The 25793-nt window shown below is 42.7% G+C and overlaps 2 protein-coding genes across 2 annotated transcripts in view; both read right to left on the bottom strand.

Annotated features, from left to right (window-relative positions):
• The window catches only part of LOC119804384 (cyclin-dependent kinase 8-like), a 30838-nt gene extending 7387 nt beyond the window's left edge, over positions 1 to 23451 (bottom strand). The window contains 6 exon segments of the mRNA XM_042054345.1: positions 3145 to 3354; positions 7029 to 7193; positions 12771 to 12999; positions 20527 to 20825; positions 20916 to 21971; positions 23436 to 23451. Of these exon segments, the coding sequence (XP_041910279.1) occupies positions 3145 to 3354; positions 7029 to 7193; positions 12771 to 12999; positions 20527 to 20825; positions 20916 to 21971; positions 23436 to 23451 (1975 nt within the window).
• A 577-nt stretch (positions 23452 to 24028) lies between these two features.
• LOC119805179 (ADP-ribosylation factor-like protein 5A) lies at positions 24029 to 24858 on the bottom strand. Its single transcript, XM_038317069.1, has one exon. It carries the CDS (start codon positions 24822 to 24824, stop codon positions 24285 to 24287), a length of 540 nt encoding a protein of 179 aa, XP_038172997.1. The 5' UTR covers positions 24825 to 24858; the 3' UTR covers positions 24029 to 24284.
• Positions 24859 to 25793: the final 935 nt, after the last annotated feature.

The following is a 25793-nucleotide window of genomic DNA, read 5'->3' on the forward strand; positions in this document are numbered from 1 at the left end:
TGAATTTTTTTATGTTCAGAGCTTTGTGAGACTTTAAATGTGTAACTCCTGATGTGGCTGTTCTTTCTGCTACTAGTTCCTTCCAGCTCTTTTATCCACAGCAGAGCCACTGACAGTTCTTGAGCATTTCCCAGAAAATGTTTAACAACTTTCATCTGTCTTGGCCTCAGGGCAAATGAGGTGACTGGTTTCTGGGCAAAGAGGTGAGTGATGAGGTGTTAGAATATCCCTCAGAGCTCATAACCCTTGAGGCTTCAAGGGCAAGGGGAAACAGGCATGTGGGCCACACTCCTTCCTTACCTGATTGCCACCAAGATGAAAAGAGTATTCTCACAAGCATGAGCTCCAACCAGGTGCTATAACATGGGTTCCAGTCCAGTTTCCACACCATCTAAGCCCACAGTTGGATCTATTCCCTGTGATACCTTCAGGTCCATCTTGCACAGCAGTGCTGCTGTGGGACCAGGCTAAGTACAAATCCCTGAGCACAGTGCTTTGCTGATCTCATGATAAGTTTTTCAAGTGTTGCATCCATTTCTTTTTGTTACACAAGTATAGTAATACCTTCCTGCCATCTGGAGGTGAGGACAGCACATAGCTTGTCTGTTTGTGAGTGGTTCCTTGCCCCTTCTAGGTTAACTATGGCCCAAATTCATAACTCTCTTGGTGACTCATATGGCTGATATACTGCCCCTATCTCTTCTCTCCCGTCCTGTGGTAGATTGCTTCAGATCAGATGTGATCAATAATTTCAAGAGCCCCACCGTTCAGGGACCCACTGCCTCCTCCTAAGGAGTATTAACTCAAATTGTAATCATATCATTGCATGTTCTGGGAAGTTAGGGCCCCTAGAAGCTTTTCTGACCCATACCAGGAGAAGTTAACTCTTTTCCTAGGCCAGGAATAGGATTCGTACAGCAGCTACCCCCAACATATCAGCTATGCCCAGAAGCTTGTATCTCTCAAGGATCCTTTGTCCTATGGCAAGGACTGAGAAACTCCCACTGCAGGGTCACCTGTATAGGGATGGAGGATGGACCTAAGCCTCCTCTTTTCCTGGAGGTAAGGTAGCCCTTATCCTCCCAACAAGCCCATACTCTTTGGTTTACCCAAAGGTTCTAGACTCCACCAAGAAAATCCCATATTTCCCATTCTAAATCTTTCTTTTTGGTTTAAATGGGAGTCTTTCTTACCTAGTTCCCTGGAATCTTTCATGTTCCAAAGTTTTCTCTTGGAAGACTTGGGAGAGTCGGGGAAAAGATCTCTGGTGGAGATCAACAGGAACTGGCACAAAGAGGGAGAAACCCAGGAGTCCTTCATCCTACTGCCTGTATATTGGGATGGGACCAAGCTCCAAGACAAGAGATTAGTCTCCTAGAAATCTAGAAAGTGAGGGTTGTGGCTTCAAGAGGCAGATACAAAGAAAGATTCTGTCATGTCTCTCCACGGAATGGGAAGTCCAGGTCTACAACAGGGCTACTTTCATAGTAACTCAGAAGAAGTTCAGGCTCCTTCCTCACATGAGAGCTCTGAACAAAGAGCTTGGACCACCTTCAGACTTAATGAACCGAGGAACAGAAGTGGGTGTCACTTTCAGACATGGGTTCCCTGAGAACAGAGTATCTTATGGCCTTTCATAGGCAGACCCTGCATCTTCCTTGCTCTCAGAACACTAATTCAAATACTCTCATCACTATCCTCTCCAAATCCACACCCTTTTCTAATTCATGGGACTGATAAATTCACTGGAAAGAAATAGAGACTGACAGCTATGAACTGCTTTACACTCTCCTTGGGCAGGACTGTAAGGATGTAGGCCTTACTCTTCTTAGAAACAGGTCTGGATGTTACACAGAGAAACCCTGTCTCAAACAACAACAACAACAAGCCCCCACACAAACAAACAAATGAAAACAAAAAAAGAAAGAAAGAAAAGAAATGGAAATAGGTCTGGAGTCCCAAGAAAATGATCACAAAGCCATTTTAGCAAGGCAAGAAGTTTGACTTCCTCAAAATGGTGCATAGCTGTGCCAAATCAAAGATAAGAACACTGAGCAGAGTCCCATTTGGTTTTTTTTTTTAATCCCTGCCAGAAAATGGAGCCCGTGCCTTAACCTGAGTGGTCAGAGCTGGACCTCACATGCTTATCCAGTTGGGTAACTTGAATGGCTTAGCTGGTAAGTGAAGTGCAACTTCTGGGAATACGTGGAGCTCACATTTTGATTTGAAGAAGTGCTGGCCCTGGGGATATTTCATTTTTTAATGGATTCTCTGTATTTTTTTAATAGACTTTGTCTTATTTAACCGTTTAATAAAGACAATTTGAATTATTCACATTTCCCACAATCCCGCAAAGCCATGGTCCAGTTGCAGAAATGATTGCACTACTCAGAGCTGGGAACCTTGGGCTAGGCAATTCTGAGACCTGAGTCCTGAGCTACTCTTCAGGAAAAAAGGAAGCATCTGTGTAATTAACAAGATTTAAGACCTTTATTCATTTTTTTATTTTGACACAGGCTTTCACACTGCAGCCCAGATATGCCTTGACCTCGTGGCAATCTTTCTGCCTCATCCTCCCATATTCTGATATTACAAAAATGAGCCACCACACTTGGTTGAAGGTCAGGGACCATCTTAAATGCAGAATGCCTAGCCTACCCAGTCTTTAATGGGGGCTCAATAAATTCTAGCAAGAAAAATTAACACTATAATAGTTATAAGAAATACTTGATATGATATTCAATGTTAATAACTTGGGCCTTCAGTGTTATATATACTCAGTCATCACAATGCTTCTTAAAATGTTAGCACAATTGCTACCATTTTAGAAGTAAGAACATGGAGATTCAGAGAGGTTGAGTAACTTGCTCACAGTCACACAGCTGGAAAGAGGAAGGGCAGAGTCCCAGTATACAGATGGGCAAACTGAGTCCAGCTAAAGAAAAGGACTGGCCCTGAAAATCTCTGCACATGAAGCTAGAGGAAAATGTAGTACTGGAACATGAAAGCCCCAGTTTTAAAATTGCTTTAAAACCTGCCCTCTTAAGCTTGCTATTATAACCAGAGCAATGCAAAATTAAAATGATACCTCCACTGCTTCAGGTCGCAGTTAATATGTGCATCATGTGTGAATAACAATGCTACCTGCTTGCACATGCATTATGAGGACATAGTAGCTAGCATGTAAGAAAGTATCTGTCACATAGTGGACATTAATGTCATCTGCCTTTCCTTTCACACCAATTAGAACATTGAGGAATGAGAGGACTTGGAATGAAGGCATAGTGGTAGTGGAGCTAAATACCAAAGTTTCAGGGTCAGATGCTTCTGTTCCAGAAACTAGCCATGAATAGTCTGCAGATAGGTGGTCAGCATCAGGAAGACTCGAGTCATGGCCTCAGCCACCATATTCCTGAGTCTAAGGTCAGGGATGTCCATAGGTAATAACCAGGACTCTTGTGTCAAATCAGAGGTTGCAACCCTCTATTCAATTGTTTTATCGCTTGGAGCTGATCTTCTGACTCTGGATACAATTCCTATAGATGAAGGGGTGGGTGCTTTGCCTGGTGTCTGGGAGCTTTCTTGAGCTGACTAGGTATGACTCCCGGTCTCAGAGATGGACTTCAGCTCCTTTCAAGGAAGGATTTCCCAATAGAATGGAAGGAGTCTGAATCTGATGGCAGGCTCTCCATTGTTTTTTTAAAAAGAGTGTTCAGATATTGTCAAACACATGCAGAGGCCCATTGCCCTGGAAACGTCCTAAATCCACCACAGCTATTTATTCAGGATCCATTGACTGAGGCAGAGTGGAGGGCAGTGGAAAGCAGGGAGTATTGTCCTAGTCTCCAGAAAGGGCAGGAAAGGTTTGGAAGGGAAAGCCTCACTACAGGCCATTCCCTGATTCCTAAGTCTGCATGGTACCAAGGGGAGGTATGTCTCCCATGTTCTGGAAATGATGCAGATTTGAATCTTGACTTCAGAGACCTAGTTACAGACAATTGAGAAGGGGATAAGTAGCTCATTGCTCTGCTGAGGTTAGGTGGAGGAGAAAGAACACCAAGAGAAAGGTGCCTCTTCTGCCACAGAAAACTCGGTGGAGATGGGGCATTTAATCCAAGCAGATCTATAACAAGTGCAGCCAAGAGGAGTCGGTGACATGTAAGACAGCACCTGGCATACAGCAGACACTTAGTAAGACAAAAGACTTAGGAAGGACTCCCCTCCCCATTCTAAGGAGCTCAAATGGAGGGCCTCACAAAAGAACCATGAGGCTGAGTACAGGAGCAGATACAACATGGCCCATATCTAGAGTAAGCAGACAAATTGTGGTAGATGAGTAACCTATTCATAAACAAAAGCATAACCTGCTGAAAAGGGCACTGAGAGCCAAGATTAGAAGGCTTAGTCCCAGTATACAGATGGGTAAACTGAGTCCAGCTAGTGGAAAAGGACTGGCCCTGAAAATTGTGCACATGAAGCTAGAGGAAAATGTAGGACTGGAACATGAAAGTCCCAGGTTTAAATATTCATAGTATTTGCTTCTCAGAGCAAGGAAGAGGGAGAGACTCAGAGGTGGAGACTGGATTAGAGATGAAAGGAGGGCCTCCTAGACACACTAGGTTACTAACCTAAGACCCAGGTAGCAAGCAGTTAGCCAAGAGTAAACATGGCTGGTATTGCTCACTAAGTGCGTTTAACTCTTGCCCTTCCTGCTGCTAGGATGGAGGCATGAGACAGATTCTGGCCAATGACTGAAAACAGAATGGGTATGGGAGGTAGTTGATAGCATCTAAGGAGTAAAAGCCTTCTGCACTCTTTTCCCTCCGTGCAGATGACAATCTGCATTGCTGGATGATTATCCACTCGTATCTGGAATAAGCCGAGCTGCTGCAGTTCCTGGATAGTCTCAATGCAGAAACCATAATCTGTGTTCTTTAGAGCCAATGAAGCTTGGAGATTTGGGGTATGGTAATACAAACAAGACCTTGAAAACAAGGATCAAATCCCAACTCCTTCATACTGACTCAGTGAGTGACCTTGGCAAATAAATTTTCTCCTATAGTTTTATGTCTTCCATTTTTAAAAAGATCCGTGTATTAAATCACACTGAACTCTCTAATGTTTTAGGAATCTGCTTTCTCCTTGTTAAAATCACACAGGGTTAGCCAGATGATGGTAGCACATGGCTTTAATCCCAGCACTCGGGAAGCAGAGGCAGACTCTGTGAGTTTAAGGCCAGCATGGTCTACAGAACAAATTCCAGGACAGCCAGGAACCTGTTTCTAAACCCTCTATGAAAAAAATCACACAGGGCTTTGGGGAAACGAGGGAAATGGCCCATTTCTAGAGTTTTCCAATGAGGAGTTTTTATATATTGTATTAGTCAGGGTTTTCTAGAGTAATGGAAATTATAGAGTGAATCTCTCTGCATATATAAAGGGTATTTAGTTAGAATGACTTATAGGCTGTGGTCAAGCTAATCCAACAATAGTTGTCTATTGTTGGAAAGTCAAAGAATCCAGAAGTTGCTCAGTCCACAAGGCTGATGTCTCAGCTGGTCTTCAATATAAACTGGAATCCCAAAGAAGCAGATTTTAATACCAGTGGAGAAGGACCAGAGAAAGGCTAACAGTAAACTTTCAGATATTTTGTCACGGTTCTTCCTCGGGGGAAGCTGGCCATCCTTTCTTTCCAAGGGTTCTGGGTCTGTAAAAGGGCTCAAGCCTGAAAATTGATTCACAGGCTGAGATTGCCTTTTACTGTAATCCAGTGTAGCCTTTCTTTCATTTGTCTGAGATTTTTTTCCCTTACATAACCCAAACAAAAATTAAGTAGTTTTTTTTAAATCTATTTCATGTCTGGAAACACAATGATTGATTAGCCAGTACAAAAGGTTCATATAAGTTATGCCACCATAAAATTCATTTTGCCTGTGCTGGCTGTTAAGGGTGAGGCCATTGTGAACATTGTTTTGTCTATGGTGCCCATTACAGTAATTACAATCCCCTTCCCTTGGGGATCTAGTCCTGCTGCCTGGCCCCTGCTACCTTTGGCCCAATGAATTACATTGCATTTAATTCATCCAACTGAGCAGTAGCATCTCCAACCCTAAGGTCTAGTACAAGGAAAAGGGCAAAAACAAAATTCAAATGTGTTCTCATCATTTTGCATCTTATAGGAGTAATGAAAGACATGTCTTCTGAACAGTTCCACTGTGGAGGATTAGATTTTACACTGTGTGTTCACTATCATCTCCCTGAGCCATAAAGTCCCCTCATCAACACTAATAATACAAAGGATACCAGGCACCTCCAGCTCCTTTTCAGCAGGCCATCTTTGAACAATGCTTCAGCCAGCTATTCAAACTTTTGGTGCCCTTTTTTTTTCTGTGCAAGTTTCCGTATTAAATCTAGAATCTCCAAGCAGGGGGCCCATATAAATAAACTCAGCCTGATCTGGTTTTCTGCTCCTTCCACCATTATTCCACACCTTTAAAAGCCACTCCCACACAATCTCCAGACTTTTGCTTGAATGAACTGGGCAATTCATTAAGCTCTTTAGTAGTGCAGCACACCTCCTTATGAACTACACTTTCTACTTCCCTTCTGGGAGCTTGCTTTGCCTTGAGTCTGGTTATAGGTCTACAGGCAACTATTGGTGGGCTCAAAGGGACATCAGTATTGCCTTACCTGGTATTTCCTTCAGAGAAAGTCATGCTGATTTAGTAGACAATGAAGGATTAATTACAAGCGCTGCCACATTAAATAGCAATTATATTTTCAGTTAAGATGTATTCCAACTGAAGGTGAAAGGGGCAGTATTTCAAGGGGTGGGGTTGATGGTACTATTTTTTTTCAGGTGAGATGAACCCCTGAAAATCTGAGGGTTCAAAGTTTTCACTTTCAGTAGGATTCCCATCCATAGGTCCCACTGTTTCATTCTCTGCTAGAACTCTGAGTGGCCTGGCTACAATGGAGCTAAAATCAAGAGTGAATACACTCAAAATATGCAGCAACAACCCAGCTAACCTCTACTCCCAAAGGGTTCCCAGGATGTTTGGTGTGGTAAATTCAATCTAGCTGGAAGCCTGACTCTTCCCATTGGCTCCCTCTCCACATTCCCTTTTCTCTCTTTCTTCCTCCCTTTCCCCTTCTCTTCTTCACCCTCCTTTGCTGTCTTCCCAGCACCCTGCCCTGCTAAAGGGAGAAAAGTATCAAAAGTAAATGCCTTATTACAAATCAACCTCTCTTCATTGCCTTGGCTGTTCTTAGATGGGCAGGGAAAGGATTTGCCTTTGTGCATGCTTTTATGGGCTCAGGAGTGTACGGATGAGGCAAAGTTTCAGATTCACCTATACATATCTGTCTTCTTGTCTCTTCACATTCAGCATGAAACCTAGAAATTAGAAGTGCACATTGAGAGGCACCATGTTCACCAGCACTGTCAGATAAATAGCAACCATATTTTCAGGTATGATATACTTCACATGTTGCATGAGATATAGATATATGTGCACTTTATCATTTGACACATGAACTTAACTAAGTTTCCTCTAATTTTATTGTTTGAACTTGAAGTCCTACAATGATCTTCTCTTTTTAAATTTTTTCCACCCCCTTTATTGAAAATAGATTCTTTTCTCATGCACTATAATCTGAATACAGTTTCTCCTGACTCTCTTTCTCTACTCCTCCCAGCTCCACCCAGTTTCTTTCATCAGGGTCCACTTCCTTTCTGCCTCTCATTTTAAAAAACAGGCTTGTAAGACATAACAACAAACCACAACAAAAATAAATAAGACAAAAATCATCACATCAAAGTTGAACAAGGAAAACCAACAGAAACAAAGAGTCCAAGAGAAGGCACAAGAATCAGAGACCCATTTCACTCATTCATATTATACCCAGGAGTCCATAAAAATGCTGAACTGAAAGCTGTAATTGACCTGGCGAAGGATAAAGTGCGCAGTCATTTTATTTTTCTGAGACATTCTCCATATATAGACCAAACTGGCCTGAACTCACAGAGATGCTTTTGCCTCTGCCTCCCAAGAATTCCATTTTGCACTTAAGCCAAAGATCCCACACAGGGATTTGAACCCAGAACACCTGGGTAAAATCCTAATGGTTAGACATTGTGGGAACTGACTACAAGGACTTCTCTTAGAAAAGTATTTAGAAAGGGTACAAGACTTCAGTCCACCACTAGGGGCTGCTAGGCATAGACTTTAGATTTCTCTAGATCCCTGCTCTTGGTCTTTGGTGGGTGACTGTGGACAAGTCTCTCACCTCCTTTCTGCATCAATTTCTTCTTATTTTAAAAATTTTAGTTTTTATTCTTTCACAGTTTCATATATGCATATAATGAATTTTAATTCTTTTTATTTCTTTTTTTCCTTTTTCATCTCCCTGTGCTGGTTAGTGGTTAATTGTTGTTGTTGTCAACTTAATAAAACTACAGTAATCTGGAAGAATAAATGTTTAGTAAGGAATTGCTTTCATAAAACGAACACTCCTCCATTGCTAGTGGGAGTGCATACTGATAAAACCGCTCTGTAAATCAGTATGGGGATTTCTCAGAAAATTAGGAAACAGTCTACCTCAATACCCAGGATTACCAATTATGGGTATATGCCCCCAAATGCTCAATCATACCTCAAGGACATGTGCTCAACTATGTTCATGGCAGCATTATTTGTCATAGCCAGAACCTGGAAAGAACCCAGATGCACCTGCAGAAGCAAAGTGCACTTTAACCCCTGAGACATCCCTCCAGCCCTACTTAGACCTGCTTTCTCTCAGTGTGCTTTCTCATACAGCCCAACAGTGTCTGCTGTGGACTGTGTACAGAGGGGGTGTTTTATGTATGGTTCTTGCCATATTGATTATTACCATGACACCTGCTAAGTGTTGCTCTGATACCTACTTCCCTCTGCACTTACTAGTCTACAAGCATTGTTTGTCTTTGAGTAAAGTTTCACTTTTTCTCTTTTCCTTATTAATATGTTTGCTCATGCATTTGTATCTACTTGGAAACACCCATTTTTTAAAGTAGTACTCCTTTGTCATCATTATATATCGTGATGCTTAAATTATTCCATAATATGCCTGTGCGCGGACACACATTCAAGTGGACCTACTCTGCATTTGTTATCTACTTAGAATTCTAGATATTCTGACCACCCCTGGAAGACAGTAATCACCAAATGCTAGTTGTCAGTGGCAGTTTGTCTCCTCTTTCTGTCAATGTAAGGTCTCTTCTATGAGAAGAACAACAGGACTGCAGAGAGAACATGCAGAATTTTGACAAGAAGCTAACCTATGCTCTTGTTTCCAGTATATGAGAGTCGTAAGTGCCCCTGGTGTGTGTGTGTGTGTGTGTGTGTGTGTGTGTGTGTGTGTGTGTAGGAAAGACCTGTGAGATGAACAAAGAAGAGGAAGATGTCACTGCACAGCTTTGACTTGACTGGATGCAGACAGGCTACTCCATCCCTATATTCAGTACAGTAGAGTGCATGAGCATTCTCCCTTAAAATTATTTATAAATTAAAATAATTGTTGTGAAGCTTTAAAGAAATACGATCAAGTGCCAGGCAGTAATGAGAACAGTTTTCATCAGCGTTATGTGGCATATGCATGCACTTCCAGCTATTTGAACACTGGGGTTACAGGATCATTAGTGCTAAGAACTTTCAGAATAGCCTGAATAGCATAGAGAGGCCCAGCCTCAAAACAAAAACTAAACAAAAACCAGAAATATCTCAGAAATGTTGAATTTCTTAGAATAGCAATCTTAGAGTACATGGTTTTTCAAGAGATGTGGGTCATCAAAAATAAATTTTTGCAGGGAAATCAATCATAAAATTACTTAGTTCTTGGGAATTCAACAACACACATGTAGAAAATGGAATGAAAATGTTACTGGGCCAAGAAGAAAACTAGCATTAAGAATGTGCTTACAGCTCTTTTCACTGCCCCCTTTTGCGTGTGCACACGCGCCCTCCCTCTTTCTCTCTCTCCCTCCCTCCCTCTCTCTCTCTTGCTCTCTCTCTCTTTCTCTCTCTATCTCTCTATCTTTCTCCCTCTTTTTCCTCCCTCCCTTGACCCGTACTGTGGAGCACCCCCCTTCCCTTAATAAACAATCCTCCCACGCACGTGGTCGCGTCCTGGGTCTCCCTCCGGCTCCGCAATACACCCCACGCCACAAGAGAAGAACAGCATTGGTGCTGAACCCGACGGCTGTGTCCCCCGGATTTCGGGACTGGGGCTCCGGGCTTGGCGCCAGCCTGGTTCCCCCGGACCGTGCCGGACCGGCTGAAGAACTGGAGACCTGAGACCTGAGGACCGGAGGCCCTATGGACTAAACCACCTGCTTCACATCTCAACACCTGCCTGTGCGTGGCTCTTCATCCAACACCGGCTTCAATCGTGAGTTAGTTCCCTTCCAGCTGGTCAAACGACCCTGGCCCACCCACTGGTCGTCACTGAGCGCTCGACGGCCTGTTGGTTGTTTCTAGGGTCGGGGGGGGGGACTTCTCTGGTCCCCTTCTCCAGCCTTCAATCCGGCTTGCGTTCCCAGCTCTGACCGTGATTGAGACGGCAAGAAAGCCTCTCACTTCGCTTGTGCCGGGGGCCTGGGGCTCCCTGCTCTCTTTTCTTTTCTTCCTTCCCTGCTTCTGACTCTCCACGAGATCACTACGGTGTGATTTCCCGTCCAGGACGGAGGCTTGGCCTTGCTGCACCCCTCCTGTCTGAGGAACGGTCCTCGTACACTTGAGGGTTCAGCCAGCCAAGCATAACATTCCGCGCGTGGCACCGGGACGCTGGGTCACGCGCCTGAATGTTTGTTCCATCTGCATGCATTTCACCTGCCAGGAACGGTCCTTCAGGTTTGAAGTGCTACGGTTTTTTTTGCGGGCGTGTTCACGTCTAGCTATGGGAGCCAAGCAGTCCAAGCCGTTCGGTTTCAGCCTTTTGTCCCTCCCCTCTGTGGCTTCTGTTATGTCATGGCGGCTCAGCAACAGAGCAGATCATGCCTTTAGGTCCCTCTCATTAAACTTAAAGTCCTTACAGCTCAAAAATTGTAACTTTTTTCCCCCGCAACACGTGGCTGCCGCCATCTTGGCTGAGGGCCAGGTGGATCAGGTGACTCGTCGCCATCTTGGCTGAGAGCCAGGTCAGGTGACCAAGCTCTCCCAATTTCACCCTGCCTCTTCACCAGGTCTTCACTAAAATTCTCCTGTTAACTCTGCTACATGTGTTTTGTGCAAATGGTATGTCTCTGATAGGGCCCATCAGAGTCATCCACGTTGCTCAATTCCTGTTCACTCTATGTATAATAATTGTTCATTACATCTCATTTCAGATTACAAAATCCTAAATCTCATATTTTAAACTGGTATGTACTTTTAAGTCTCTTACAAAAATGCCTTAAGCTGTTCTCTACCATTGTCAGTTCTGACATTAACCTTCCATTGCCAGCAGTTTCTTTGTGCCTTTTTACAAGTCTGGATCTTACCTGTTAAGAGCCAGTATACTGCAGTTATATTTAATCCAGCCCTCAACTGTTCAGAGATCTGGGGAATGTGATATTTAAATATTTAATTATTAAAAACTTTTCATAGCGAAAAGAGACAGGTTGGCTCCTAGCAGCAGCTCGCTGCTCCCTCCAAAGAAGACATATGCGGCGCACGAAACAACGTCCTGCAGTTTGCTTCGACTGCCGAGCGCTGACCATTAGGCAAAACTGCCTTTCATCCAAAGACCTCCAGACGTGGACAGAATCACTGGAATTGACAGCCTAGCTGCTCAGGTCAAGGTAGGCCTGTCTTCCTACAGATTTCTTAGCCCACAGAGTCTTCTGGAACCTGGCAGGACTGCGCTAAATAAAAAAGGTCAAGCACAACCTTCAGCGACCATGGAGGACCTAAAAAGAGTAGCTCTGGATGCCAACCAAGTAAGTTCTCTGTCATTTTTAATCGGTAACTCAAGTAAAATCTTATCCTTCTCAAAGATCTCTGACAGTTTGACAGCTGAGAGGTTTTACCAGGTCACCTCACCAAACAAATTTCAAAACAAATTTATCTCTTAAAACTTCTGTTTTCACAAACCCAAGGAGTTCTTGTGAGTTTCAGGGAGCCAAATTAAGGAATTCATCTTAAACAGGTCAGATACCCGCTCAATTCCCTGGTCCAAAATTTTTTTTTCCTTAATTTAACTTTGTTCTTTGTTCTGCCAATAGCTTAGAGACACCAGACATTTCCATGCCACAGACACCAGTCAGAAGCAAAGAGACCAGCTATGCCAGGATGTGACCAGCACCCAGCCTTCTCTCGGGTTCCCCCCCCAAAGACGACGCCCACAATCAGCCGGAAGCAGTCTTGAGAATTCGCTGCCCCAATTCCTTCAAACTGTGATGTCTAATTTTTTGCTTTTTATTGTAAGAAATACCCGGGAATGTTATTCTTTTGGTCCCCGCCCCTTTCCACGCCCACTCCCAGCGACCTCTGGTCTCTTGGAGTCATCCTGAATCTCTTCCCTCTCTCTCTTTTCACTGCCCCCTTTTGCGTGTGCACACACGCCCTCCCTCTCTCTCTCTCCCTCCCTCCCTCTCTCTCTCTTGCTCTCTCTCTCTCTTTCTCTCTCTATCTCTCTATCTTTCTCCCTCTTTTTCCTCCCTCCCTTGACCCGCACTGTGGAGCACCCCCCTTCCCTTAATAAACAATCCTCCCACGCAAAAAAAAAAGAATGTGCTTACATTAAAATGAATACTTGAGCTGGGGCGGTGTGGTAAACTTAGAAGAAGAGCAATCTGAAGGCTGAGGGAGGAAGGTGAAGAGTCCCAGGCTTGGCTGGGCTGCTCCGGCAGACTCTGCACTAAACACACAAAATAGAGAGCAGGACTATTAACTTTCCATTCACTGTGGGAAAGTTTCAGCTTAATTCTGGCATGGGAAGTCATCTTCTTTCCATCAGATGTGCGGCACAGCCCTGTGCGCCCCTGAAACAGACACATTAAAGATTACCATCCCCTAAATGGGGAAGTGACTTTTTCACCACCACATACAGCAAGACTTACAGAAAATAGCACCTGGGACTCATTCTCAGGAGATTTCCTTGCAGACAGCCCTGTGCCTTAGGAGTAGGAATCAGAAAATGGCACATTCTGCTTCTGAGTGGTCCCAGAAGTCAGAACACTGAATTCTGAAGAAACATAAATAACCAAACAATGTGTCTGCATGTGATTCTACCCTCTCCATGTCTCTTTTAACGTGCTTCTTTGTCCTAGAGGCTGTACTGGTTTGCAAGAAAACAGCTTTCATAGGCTCATAGGAAGTGGCAATATTAGGAGGTTAGGCCTTGTTGAAGTAGGTATGGCATTGTTAGACGAAGTATGTCACTGTGGTGGGCTCTGAGGTTTCAGATGCTCAAGCCAGGCCCAAAGTGGCACTCTCTTCCTGCTGTCTGTATATCCTAATGTAGAACTCTCAGGTACCTCTCCAGCACCATGTCTGCCTGTGTCCCACCATGTTTCCCCCATGATGACAATGGACTAAACCTCTAAACTTTAAGCCTGTCCCAACTGAATGCTTTTCTTTATAGAGTTGCTATGGTCATGGTGTCTCTTCACAGCAATAGAAAACCTACCAAATACAAAAGATGGTTCCAGGGTGTAGTGTGGAGCAGACGGGCTGCGTTCCTGCCGCCCAGCTCCCACACGGCTAGCTTCACACCCGAAATAATTACACGGAAACTGTATTCTTTTAAACACTGCCTGGCCCATTAGTTTCATACTCTTACTCACATCTTGACTAATCCATATCTAATAATCTGTGTAATACCACAAGTGGTTTCTTACCGGGAGAGATTCAGCACGTCTGACCTAGTGGCTGGCTTCATGGCATCTGGATCTCTGAGAAGAGTCATAGCGACTGTCCCAGAGAGGAAAGGTGGGGCAATTGTCTGAGCCATCTACCTTACTTCCTTTTTCCTGTTCTGTCTACTCCACCTATCTAAATCTTGCCCTATCAAAAAGCCAAGGCAGTTTGTTTATTAGCCAATGAGAATCCTTCATCATTTCCCCTTTTTCTGTTTAAACAAAAAAGAAAGGCTTTAACTTTAACATAGTAAAATTACATGTAGCAAAACAGTTATCAAGCATGAATTACAGTTACAATATTTATATCTACTTTATCTTTTATCATAACAATGGAAAACTATAACTATCTATCCATTCTTCAACTCCATCAAAGGCTCCAGAAAGATATAATACTACCTAAGTAAACATGAAATAATCAACTTCCAAACTCTAGAAATGATAGAGACATCTTGCTGCCTGGAGAGACACCCAAAGTTCTTTTGTACCATTGGGGCATCCATCTTTGGCCTTCAGGCCCATAGTATCCAGAGAATATTTCCATGAAGCAGGGAATTTCAAAGACAGTTCAGTCACTATCTGCTGTGTCCTGCAAAATGTCTCTCAGACTCTTTCATGAATCAGGAACCCCGAAAGATCATCTCACTTTTACGCAAGTTCAGCAGTCCTCTCTCTGCTGGTTCTCTATGTCCAGTTTATGCAATAGTCCAGACAAGAGCAGTTTCTTGCCCAAATGGCTATCAAACTCCATAAGGAGCCTCTTTGATACCCATCTTCCTCTTGAAGTAGATTGGTGCTGCCAGGAGCAGACATGTCTCATTGTCATGAAAAATCTAAGTTATTAAAACATTTAAATGCCATATTCTGTAGTCTTTGAAAGATATTAGAAATGCCTATCTAACTGAAATATATTTCTATATATCTAGAAAATCTAACTAACATGACTACAAGCTTGAGTATTATCGATGATTATTCATTAACAACCTATATTTCCTAATTAAACATTACATTTTTAAATGAACTACACAATCACAATACCTTAATCAAGATCAGAAATACATATACATATAACAAAATTGACCTTAAATTTAAATCACTAAAGCAAAATCCATATCAATGCAAATTATTCATATCTTTATCATATCCCCCTTTAAATGTAAAAGAACATTTATAAACAATATTTGGGAATATGGGTGCAGTTATTTCTCTCCAAACTGCTTCCTGCTGAATGGGGGCGCTGTTATTTAGGTCTTTCATGGTATAACCTGTGTACCAGGGTCATCTCAGTCAGCAGTTGAGCGAAGTAATTTTTTGAGGGTATTCATAGCAACCTTTCAGGAGGGAGTGGTCTATCATACCATATTTGGATAGAAGCAATCCACAGGGTTTCATTTTCTGAAAAAACAAAAGAAGAATGTCTTTTCCAAAGTATCATATCCTTAGGTCCAAATCCTTTAGTCAAGGTATTTTCAAAATATCTATCTTGGATTAGTTCAGCAGCATTTGTAAACAAACATTTTTTTAGCAGCTGTTGCTTCTTCCTCAGCATTCAAACAATTCAAAGAGAGCATAACAGTATACAGTATCAAGATTCTCTGTGTATTTTCCATCTTATACGACTTTATTTTAACCGCTATTTCGTTTATTTTTACTTTTATTTTTTGAGACAGGTTCTCTGTATATCTTTATCCTGGAATAACTCTTTAGACCAGGCTGTCCTTGAACTCACAGAGACCCACCAGCTCTGCTTCCCAAGTGCTAGGATTAAAGGTGTGTGCTACAACACCTTGAACTCACAAAGATCTGTCTGTCTCTGCCTCCCAGGCATTGGGATTAAAGGTGTGTTCTGCCACACCTTGAAGTCACAGAGGTCAATCTACCTTGCCTCCCAATTGTTGGTATTAAAGGTATGTACTACCACACCAAACTACTTCCTTTTCTCTTTTTTACTTTTAAGAACTTTAAGCTTTAGCCTGCATATATTTTTAACACATAGTAAACCATTTAGATGTTTTCTTTGTCTTTGAATTTCTCCTTACTGTATATCTCTCTTTTCCTACCACACAAGTCTTTAATTTACCAAGTAACATAGGTAGGACCAAAGCCATGGCCTTGACAGCTAGATCCAGCCCATTCCCTAGCCTTCCAGCCTCATGGCAGAGGTACCGGCTGTAGCCATGTTTATCACCACAACTCTGTGGCAGTTCAAGGGCCCTGCCAGCAAGCAAGCTGCAACAGTGTCAAACAACAATCAAAAGCTCCATAGTCAAGACCGCCCGCTTGAAAGAGCTAGAGCCTGCCCCTGCAGGACGGCCCAGAAAGTTATCACTTCAAAACGGCACAACCTTTTTCCTGCTAAGGCCGAAAACCAAAAAACATGTGCTCAGCTTTCCATCAAAACCGTTTAAGTGTTCCATAGTAGGACCTCCTAAAAGAGTTGCAGGGTTTTGTAGCCAAAGCTGAGCCAGGAAGCTCCTCCTAGACGAGAATGTCTGCTTGCCTCTAGAAAACAGAACAGGCCCAAGAAATTGCTGCCACCAAGAAAACATGCCTTACTCTATTCTTTCCCAAGCTTTCTCAGGCTTTCTGTGGATTCAGCCCCATGTTGGGCGCCATTCTGTAGTGTGGAGCAGACAGGCTGCGTTCCTGCCACCCAGCTCCCACACGGCTAGCTTCACACCCAAAATAATTACACGGAAACTGTATTCTTTTAAACACTGCCTGGCCCATTAGTTTCAGCCTTTTACTCACATCTTGACTAACCCATATCTAATAATCTGTGTAACACCATGAGGGGTGTCTTACCGGGAAAGATTCAAAATGTCTGACCTGGTGGGTAGCTTCATGGCATCTGGCTCTCTGAGAAGAGTCATAGTGACTGTCCCAGAGAGGAGAGGCAGGGCAATTGTCTGAGCCATCCACCTCACTTCCTTTTTCCTGTTCTGTCTACTCCACCTATCTAAATCTTGCCCTATCAAAAAGCCAAGGCAGTTTGTTTATTAGCCAATGAGAATTCTCCATCACCAGGGTCTGGGATATATCTGTGATAGGCCAGACCATACTTTTGTTTGGAGGAATATGGAACACTTCAGCACCTTAGATAGGAAAAGTTGTTGAATGCTTTAAGCATGATTTCATGGACACGACTAGTAGGGGCATAGAAGACAGCAGTGTTGAGAGTGTTGTGAACTGTGGGGGCCCATCTCTAGAGGTTTCAGAGGAGAAGAGTAATAAATAGTATGTGGCCTAGGGAACATTCTTGGAAATTTTGGCAAATAATGTGGCTGCTTTCTGCCCCTGTCCAAAAAATCTGCCTGAGGTAGAGGAAGATTCCAGACAGTCTAGTATTAACTGTGTTGCTTGGTTATTAATGGCCACACTTACGTAGATTTCAAATGAAATGGAGCAAGCTGAGTAAGGAACAGTACAAAATTACCATTAGAGGAGAAAAAGAACATCAGGAAGTGTAGACAGATTTTAAAAAGCTTGATGCTACATGGAATAAAGGGGGTGGTGACCTCAGAGTAAGACCCCACCTGCCTAAACTTCCAACTTATGAAAAGGAATTAAAACGAAAAGTAGTTAAAGAAAAACTTAGGGCCAGGCTTAGTGATATTCTCCTTTAATCCAAGCTCTTAGAAGGCAAAAGCTTACTGTTTTCTGAGTTCAAGACCAACCTGATCTAGAGAATGAATTCCAAGAGAGCCAAACTTAGGCAGAGAAAGAAATCATCAAAAAAGCAGAAAGCTGGTGAAAATGTATTTGCACGAGGGGGCCATGCTTCAACCCCAGGAAGCTGTAGACTTGGCAACTTTGTCAATGTGGTTCTGGCTTTAGAGTCAAGAATAGAAGAAAGACATGATGTGATCTCCCTCCATGGTTAAGAAAATCCACTGAGGCCAGGAACATATCATGGGTGTCCTTGCATGGAGGTCTAGAGAGGCCATTGTGTGAAGCTATGAAGATGAGACCCGGATTGCCTTGGAGACCTCAAAATGTTGGAGATGTCAGAGCAGTGGGATATCTGCCAAGAAGAGCTGCTAACAGGGAATGGAACCAGCCCAAGACAAAGAAGCATGTTGTAGTCAACAGAGCTGAAAGGCCTTGGAGATCTGAAGAGTGTTTTGACATCAGACATGGAGTATAGACTTTTGAGTTTGCCCCCCCCACCACCTGATCTTCTGGGGTTTTTGTTGGTGGTGTTGTTATTGTTGTTTGTTTGTTTGAGTTTTGGGTTTTTTTTGGTTTTTTTTTCCCAGAATTTCCTCACTGTGCTCCCTTTAGAAGTAACCTGGGACTGGGTTACTTCTAATTGAGTCATAGGCCAAAAGGGTCCCATGGGAATCCCCAAACAACCAAGGCTATTGCCAAGGCTAAACATTGTTCTCCACAACCTGACAGTATGGCAGGGAAACCTAACCTGAGTGCTGGGGAAAAGGAGGCAGAGTCAAAGAGAAGCCATGAGCTGCTGCCAGAGACAGATATCTTAAAACCTTGCCAGTAGGCTACAAGCTGGAAGTAAAATATAAAATAATGGAAATAGGTTAATTCTAGATGTAAGAGCTAGCTGGCAATATGCTTAAATAATTGGCCAAGCAGTGATTTAATTAATACAGTTTCTGTATGGTTATTTTGAAAGTCTGGGCAGATGGGAAATGAACAAGTGGCCTCCTATAACACCTGAACATAAATTACTTTTTAAATCAGATGAAAGCAAACAATTTATAGCAACCTACAGATATTTGCCCAGAAAATGCATAGAGTCACGCTGGAAACAGGAAAACTAAAAGAAGTTAAATGAAATTCATAAAATTAAATTGTAACAATCTTTTATTTAATATAAAATTTCAATATACTTTAAATTAAAATATGTGGAGGACCAAAAATGTGAGTCAATTTCCACCTTGTCTGAAGGTCAGAGAGTTTGGGGTTGCTCAAAATTGTTGACAACTTGCTTTTTAAACATCCTGGGTCAGGATGTGGTTACTTGCTTCTTTTGACATTAAGATGGCCTGTACAGGTAGATCCATTCCACTCTGACAGATGGCCAGGATATGCAAGTGTATATCTGTTCCTTCTTTTGAAATTGAAGGTTTGATGTTGGGAATGGCTACCTTTAGGATACTTGGTCTAGGGTGAGTTCACTGCCTAAATAACAGAATGCTAATGACTTGATGTCTCAAAGTGTTGAAGTCAATAACTGTATGGGTTGTCCTTTGAATAATGTTAAAGCAGTCTTCTGCCTTCCTTATCCTTGTTGTACTGGGGTATAAAATGTGTGGAAAATTAAACGTGGGCAATTTCAGTATTCACTGGAACTCCCTCCCAGTAGTATTCGATGGTTTCTGTTTTATTATTTTATTTGCATCATCGTACTATTTATTTTTTTGATCCCAAAGGCCCTACCCTATCAAGCCTGGTACCTGATAAACAAGGAAGCAATATAAATCATTTGCTGGTTACATCATTGACATTTTAATCAGTTTTAAAAATATTTTGTACATTAACATGCCATGATATAAGCAATATGAGAAATATGAATGATATTAATTCTCCATTCTTGCTTTTTTGATTTATGAAAAATAGATTTATTGCATAACACCTTGTTTTTAACAATGTTCAGTTTTTTATTTAGAATACTTTTGTTATTCATGTAAAATAGTTTGATACAGTACATTGTATGTTATAGCTTTTTATTTTCCCGTCAAAAATTCTAAGGCTCTCCTACTTCTCCTTTGCTGAAGTAAGGGCACCCTAAAAAATGTATGAACAACTTTTTAAAAAGAAAGTCAACTGAATAAAATTTTAATAGCACTATACTAACCAGCTTTAAAATCCTTTTTAAGGAGGTTACCACTCATGCTTTTTTCATGTGAAAGCATGCTCACAAATCAGCAACACCAACGAGAAAAATAAAACACTGTCTGTGACAATCATGTTAGTTTGTTTGCTGAACCAAACAGGTTTATATCAATGACAACATATTTAATTACTATCAAATAGCAGCTTTAAGACCAGTCAAGTCATAGGTTGAAAATTAAAACAAACCTCTAAGTTGGAAATTAATCTTTGGGAGTTCTGAAACCTGTCAGTAGAAACTATGTCGTTCTTTTGTACTTTCAAAACAACCCAAGCAATATTCTTGGTCATAAAACACTGATTTCTGTAGAAGATGAATCAACCCACTGATAAGACACTAATAAGAAAGGTATACAAAATAATCTTTTAAGTCTCAGTTATTTTGTTAACATAATCTGTGTTTCAAGTACCAGTTAAACTTTACGTCTCTGTTTCAGATAACGCTGTTACACTGAAAGTCACCACACACGAGGACAAAGGCTTGCCCTAGCACATTTCATAGCTTCAACTGCTACAGACTGTCACTGAAAACTATGCTTGGTCAGTCTGAACCCTGTCAAGTAAACTATGGAAGTAGCAAACCACGACACAACTGTGCTAGCACTTTTCTTTTCAAGTCGAACTCCAAACTTAGGTACAACCTGGAAGCTACCACCCCAGTCTGTGACAACTGGTGGAACTTGGCTACTGGACATTGTGAAGATGTGGTTGTACAGTACATTCTCATGGCCCACACCAGGTTCCCGCAGAGGGCTGCAGCCAGCCCTGAAGCATGAGCAACAGTGCACTGACAGACTCCAGCAGGGCTCGGTACCCATGTGTCTGATGTGAGTACTGTGGAGGCTGCTGGGAGGTAGCTGAGTATCCCATGCTGCTCTGGGGCTGTGATGTGCTTGGTCCAGGGTTGGGATAAGCAGCATGTGGATTGGAACGCTGATAGTCAGAGGTCATGATGAGTCCACCTGAGGTAGTGGTAGGAGAGACAACTCTCACTTTTTTCAAGCGTGGCCTCTGTGTGTGGCCACTGTCCTGGTTCTCTGGATGGCCAGTTCCTTTAGTGTGGTTATAGCCCTGCTGCTGCTGCTGCTGCTGCTGCTGCTGCTGCTGCTGCTGCTGCTGCTGCTGCTGGTGGTGGTGGTGGTGGTGGTGGTGGTGGTGGTGGTGGTGGTGGTGGTCCTTTTTGTCTCCTTTGTCATTGTGTTCTTCTGTTAAAAATTCTCATTTGGGGTAAGGGATCTGACAACCGGCAAAAACATCTGATGTGGGAAGTGGGTCTTCCTGGAAGTAGGGGTCCTGCATGGCCTGCTCTGAGCTAATTTGCTTTATTGGATCCATAGTGAGCAACTTCTGAAGCAAGTGGAATGCTTTACTATCAGGTTTAACTTTATGCTTTTCCATATACTTGATAAGGCTGCAGTTGGTGTACGTATTTCTTCTGAAATCTTTCATTAATGTTGAAGGTTCGGGCATCTTTTTTATATCTTCCCAATCTTTATCTGCAGGGAATCCCATTACGTTGAATATTCTGTCCAGCTTGTCATGGTGATAAGGATTACTAGTTTTGATGTCCTCTTGTGGACACTGAAACATTGGTTCTGACGTTAGTAGTTCAATTGCTTTGGTATAATGTCGTGCTCCAAGGAGTAATTCTGGAGCTCGGTACCAGAATGTTACAACCACTGGATCCAAATCTGCTAAAGGCTTCAAAGGTGAATTAAATAATCGGGCAAAGCCCATGTCAGCAATTTTTACTCTTCCTCGCTCAGGACCTTCACCCATAACTAAAATATTAGCAGGTTTCAAATCCCTGTGTACCACCTAGTTGGCATGAGGATAATGAATCCCATCTAGGATCTGGTACAACAGCGACTTCAGCATTCCCCGAGGTAACTGAACTGGCTTCTTGTTGGCTTTTGAAGCTCTGTGAAACTTAATGATATGCCAGAGGTCATGTTCAGCATAGTCAAAGAGAAGCCATACTTTCCGATCAGCATGAGACAGAAACACCTTCTGAAGAGAGATGACGTTTGGGTGCTTAAGCTCTCGGAGTAATGTTATCTCTCTGCATGCTGACCTAGAGATTCCAGTTCTTTCTATTTGTTTTAAAGCATAGTCTTTATTGTCCTTCCCATCTTTCCTCTTCGCCTTGTAGACATGTCCATAAGTGCCTCGACCAACTTTGCAGCCCTCGTATTCAAACAGGTCCTCAACCCGCTCCCGTTTGCTTCTCAGCTTCACTTTATTTTTTATTTATTTATTTTTTTTTAACTTTTTATCTCTTTTTTTTTTCTCATGGTTTTTTTTTTTTATATTTAAAAATTTCCATCTCCTTCCCTCCTCCTCCCCCCTCCCTCCCCTCCTTCTCCCCTTTCTCTCCCCTCCTTCTCCCCCTTCCCTCCCCTCCCCTCCACCCATACCTCCCCTCCCTCCCTCTCAAGGCCAAGGAGCCATCAGGGTTCCCCACTCTATGCTAAGACCAAGGTCCTCCCAACTCCCCCCAGGTCCAGGAAGGTGATCGACCAAGCTGAGAAGGCTCCCACAGAGCCCGTCCATGAAGAACAATCAGAGCCCAGAGCCATTGTCCTTTGCTTCTCAGTCAGCCCCCGCTGTTGGCCACACTCAGAGAGACGGGTTTGGTCGCATGATCCATCAGTCCCATTCCAACTGGAGTTGGTGATCTCCCATTAGTTCTGTCCCACCGTCTCCATGAGTGAACGCACCCCTCTCGTTCCTGACTTTCTCCCTCATGTTCTCGCTCCTTCTGCTCCTCATCGGGACCTTGGGAGCTCAGTCCAGTGCTCCAATGTGGGGCTCAGTCACCTTCCCCATCTGTCGCCATCAGCTTCACTTTAAAGTCAGTCTATAGTCACAGCCTCCGAGGCCAGGGCGCTGCGGTGGGGGGCCGAGGGCAGCGGTGAGACCGGGCCCGCGGCAGCTGCAGCCCCTGAGCTACACTTGCCAGCTGCAGCACCAGCCCGCCTCACTGGGCGATGGCAGGAGGCCCCGGGCAGGCGTCGGTTACATCCAGGGGAGAGCCAGTGGTCCCCGCAGTCGTGTGAGAGCCTAGGGACGCGCTGGGGGCGGGGAGCGGAGTCCTCCCTTGTGCCCCTGCTCCCAGGGTGCCGGCTCACAAGCAGTGCACTGTGTTGGCCGCGTGTGCTGCAGCAGTCGCGGGCCGGCCATGGCTGGCTTTGCTCGTCGCCCACGCGCGTCCGGGCCTCACCTTCTCCCACAGGCGCTCAGGCACACTCGGGCTGCCATTAGCCCCAACAGACCAGCGATGCCACACAACAGCTGGTAACTCCCATTCTTTTTTTTTTATGTTAAAACACATGAAAATTTAGTGTATAGTTATGACGGAAATACCGTCAACTTTTAGATAAATTTAAAAAATTGGAAATATAAAAGTTGTTTTGGGTCAAATCACTTCTAGTATAAATAATGTAACATGCCAATGCCAAATTTTCAATCAAATTCTTGAAAGAACTCAGTATTTGGACTTCTTATTAAGCAAGGTATTTTATGCAGGGGAAGAACATGTAAGAAAACCTACAGAAACAAATAAATCTGCAAACTGAGAAATTTATCAATGTTCACTGAAAACTGCCTTATGTTTACACTCAAATTCATTTGGAGGTTTGTTGTATATTTAATACCTAAAAAGGCTGCAGTTAGAATTAATTCTATTTATAGAATGTTACCTCTGGATAAACCCATTTCACACCATGATATCCAATTAAAAATTACCTGATAGTTTTAATCACAATTTATGATTGACTGACTAGTGGCTGAGCTGGCATAAGGTTCGCTCACTGTGCAGTTCTGCCCCACACAGCTGGCCAGGAGTCCAGCGGACACTCCACTTACTTGCGCTGTGTTTTCCCATCTGTTACTGACAACAAAAGCTGGTATACAACGGCAACTTTTTCCCCACCTTTTCTTTTTTTTAAAAAAAGAAGCAGCTCAACAATTCTGGGTCAGGGCTGGCTTGTTAGGACAGTACAAAGAGCACAGCGCTAACTACAAAATGACACTAGGGTAAGGTTATTAGTTGTGTTATTTGCTTTAGAACACAGATCAAAGCCATTAAACTGAACTTGAGGTATATACACAATACATATTCAACTTTAAGCAAAATACTTTCCATAATATTACATTTTTAACAGTATCTGTGCTGATTTGTAGTTGATTCAATGTAATGAGAAGGGAACATTCAACTTGGGGTGGGGTGGGCAAGTCACGCTGACAATAAAGCTTTTAATTCAAACGTCTTCCTCGTGTTACTCGTCACAGCTATTCATATCCTGGGAGGATCCATCATGAGAAAATCCGTCACAGCTTTGAAGCATTTTGGAAGGAATTGAGAGCAAACTGGGTAGTGACATTTCATCCTTGTTTTCAAATAAGTGGTCTTTTTCTTATAGAAAAATTCTTAAATCAGTTTATTATAAATATATCTGAACCGTTGGGTTTTTTTTTTTTTTTTTCAGCTCTCAGGTAAAGTCCAGTACTTTGTGGATGCAGAGTCCGTGAGAAAAGCTCAGTAGAGATCATCTGATCTTCAGCCGTGACATCATCCACTCAAGACCTTGGCATAATCCCTCGCCAGTAAGAGCGCAGCATGCTTGGATATGCCACTGGTGGTCTTTTATAGACGTTAGCTTCAAAAACTGGGAGATCTCTGCTACCGTCATGCATTCTTTAACATCTTGTTTATTGGCAAAAATCAGCAATCCGGCTTTTCTTAGATCCTCATGGGCTAGCATTTTGTAGAGCTCTTCTCTAGTTACAGAAATCCTCTCTCTGTCTGTGCTGTCCACAACAACTATTACAAACTCAGTGTTAGTATAATAAGTGTTCCAGGAAGAACGAAGAGACTCTTGACCACCAATATCCCACATCAGGAAACGGGTATTATTAACCACGATCTCTTCCACGTTACTTCCTATTGTGGAGGATGTATGTACAACTTCATTCATGGAAAACTGGTAAAGGATGGTGGTTTTCCCCGCATTATCCAGCCCAACAATGATAACTTTGTGCTCCTGGTGATTGAACAGCCTCCAGATCCGGGTGAAGAGAATTCCCATCCTCGGGCAGCTGAAGCCCTCCAGCCGCCCGGGCTCAGGCTGCGGGGCAGAAGGACAACTTGGGGCCTCCACCACTGGGGAGGCCGCAGCCCAAGCCGCCCAGCCACGCGCGAGGCCCCGCCCCTCATTGTCATGAAAAACCCTGTTATTAAAACATTAAATGCCATATTCTGCAGTCTTTGAAAGATATGAAGAATGCCTATCTGAAATATATCTATGCACATCTAGAAAATCTAACTAACATGACTACAAGCTTGACTATTATCGATGATTATCCATTAACAACCTATATTTCCTAATTATACATTACATTTTTTAAAATGAACTACACAATCAAAATAGCTTAATCAAGAGCAGAAATACATATACATATAACAAAATTGACCTTAAAATCCATACCAATACAAATTATTCATCTCTATATCATATCCCCCTTTAGATGTAAAAGAACATTTATAAACAATATTTGGGAATATGGGTGCAGTTTTTTCTCTTCAAACTGCTTCCTGCTGAATGGGGGCACTGTTATTTAGGTCTTTCATGGTGTAACCTGTCTATTAGGTTCATCTCAGTCAGCAGTTGAGTAAAGTAATTTTTGAAGGTGTTCACAGCAACCTTTCAGGAGGGCATGGTCTATCATACCATATTGGGATAGAAGCAATCCACAGGGTGTCATCCTCTGTGAAAACAAAACAAGACCCTCTTTTCCAAAACATCATGTTCTTAGATCCAAATTCTGAAGTCATACCGTTAAGATGTTCATTCTGGTCTAGCCTGGCAGCCCATATAATGAAATGTCTCTCTGTATTTAGCTCCTTTACAGTCAAAAATGTCAAAGAAAACACAATAAAATACATAATCCAGACTCTCTGTGAATTTTCCATTTTTACGTGGCTTATTTTACTCTATCACTTTACTTTATTCTGTCTCTGTAAAGACTTTACCCTTTTTTAAAGGCATTAACTTTAT

Source organism: Arvicola amphibius, chromosome X (assembly GCF_903992535.2).
Source record: "Arvicola amphibius chromosome X, mArvAmp1.2, whole genome shotgun sequence".
Lineage (NCBI taxonomy): Eukaryota > Metazoa > Chordata > Mammalia > Rodentia > Cricetidae > Arvicola > Arvicola amphibius.

Bases quoted from the DNA above. Each gene is read 5' to 3' on its own strand.
- LOC119805179 (XM_038317069.1), bottom strand. From the start codon at position 24,824: ATGGGAATTCTCTTCACCCGGATCTGGAGGCTGTTCAATCACCAGGAG.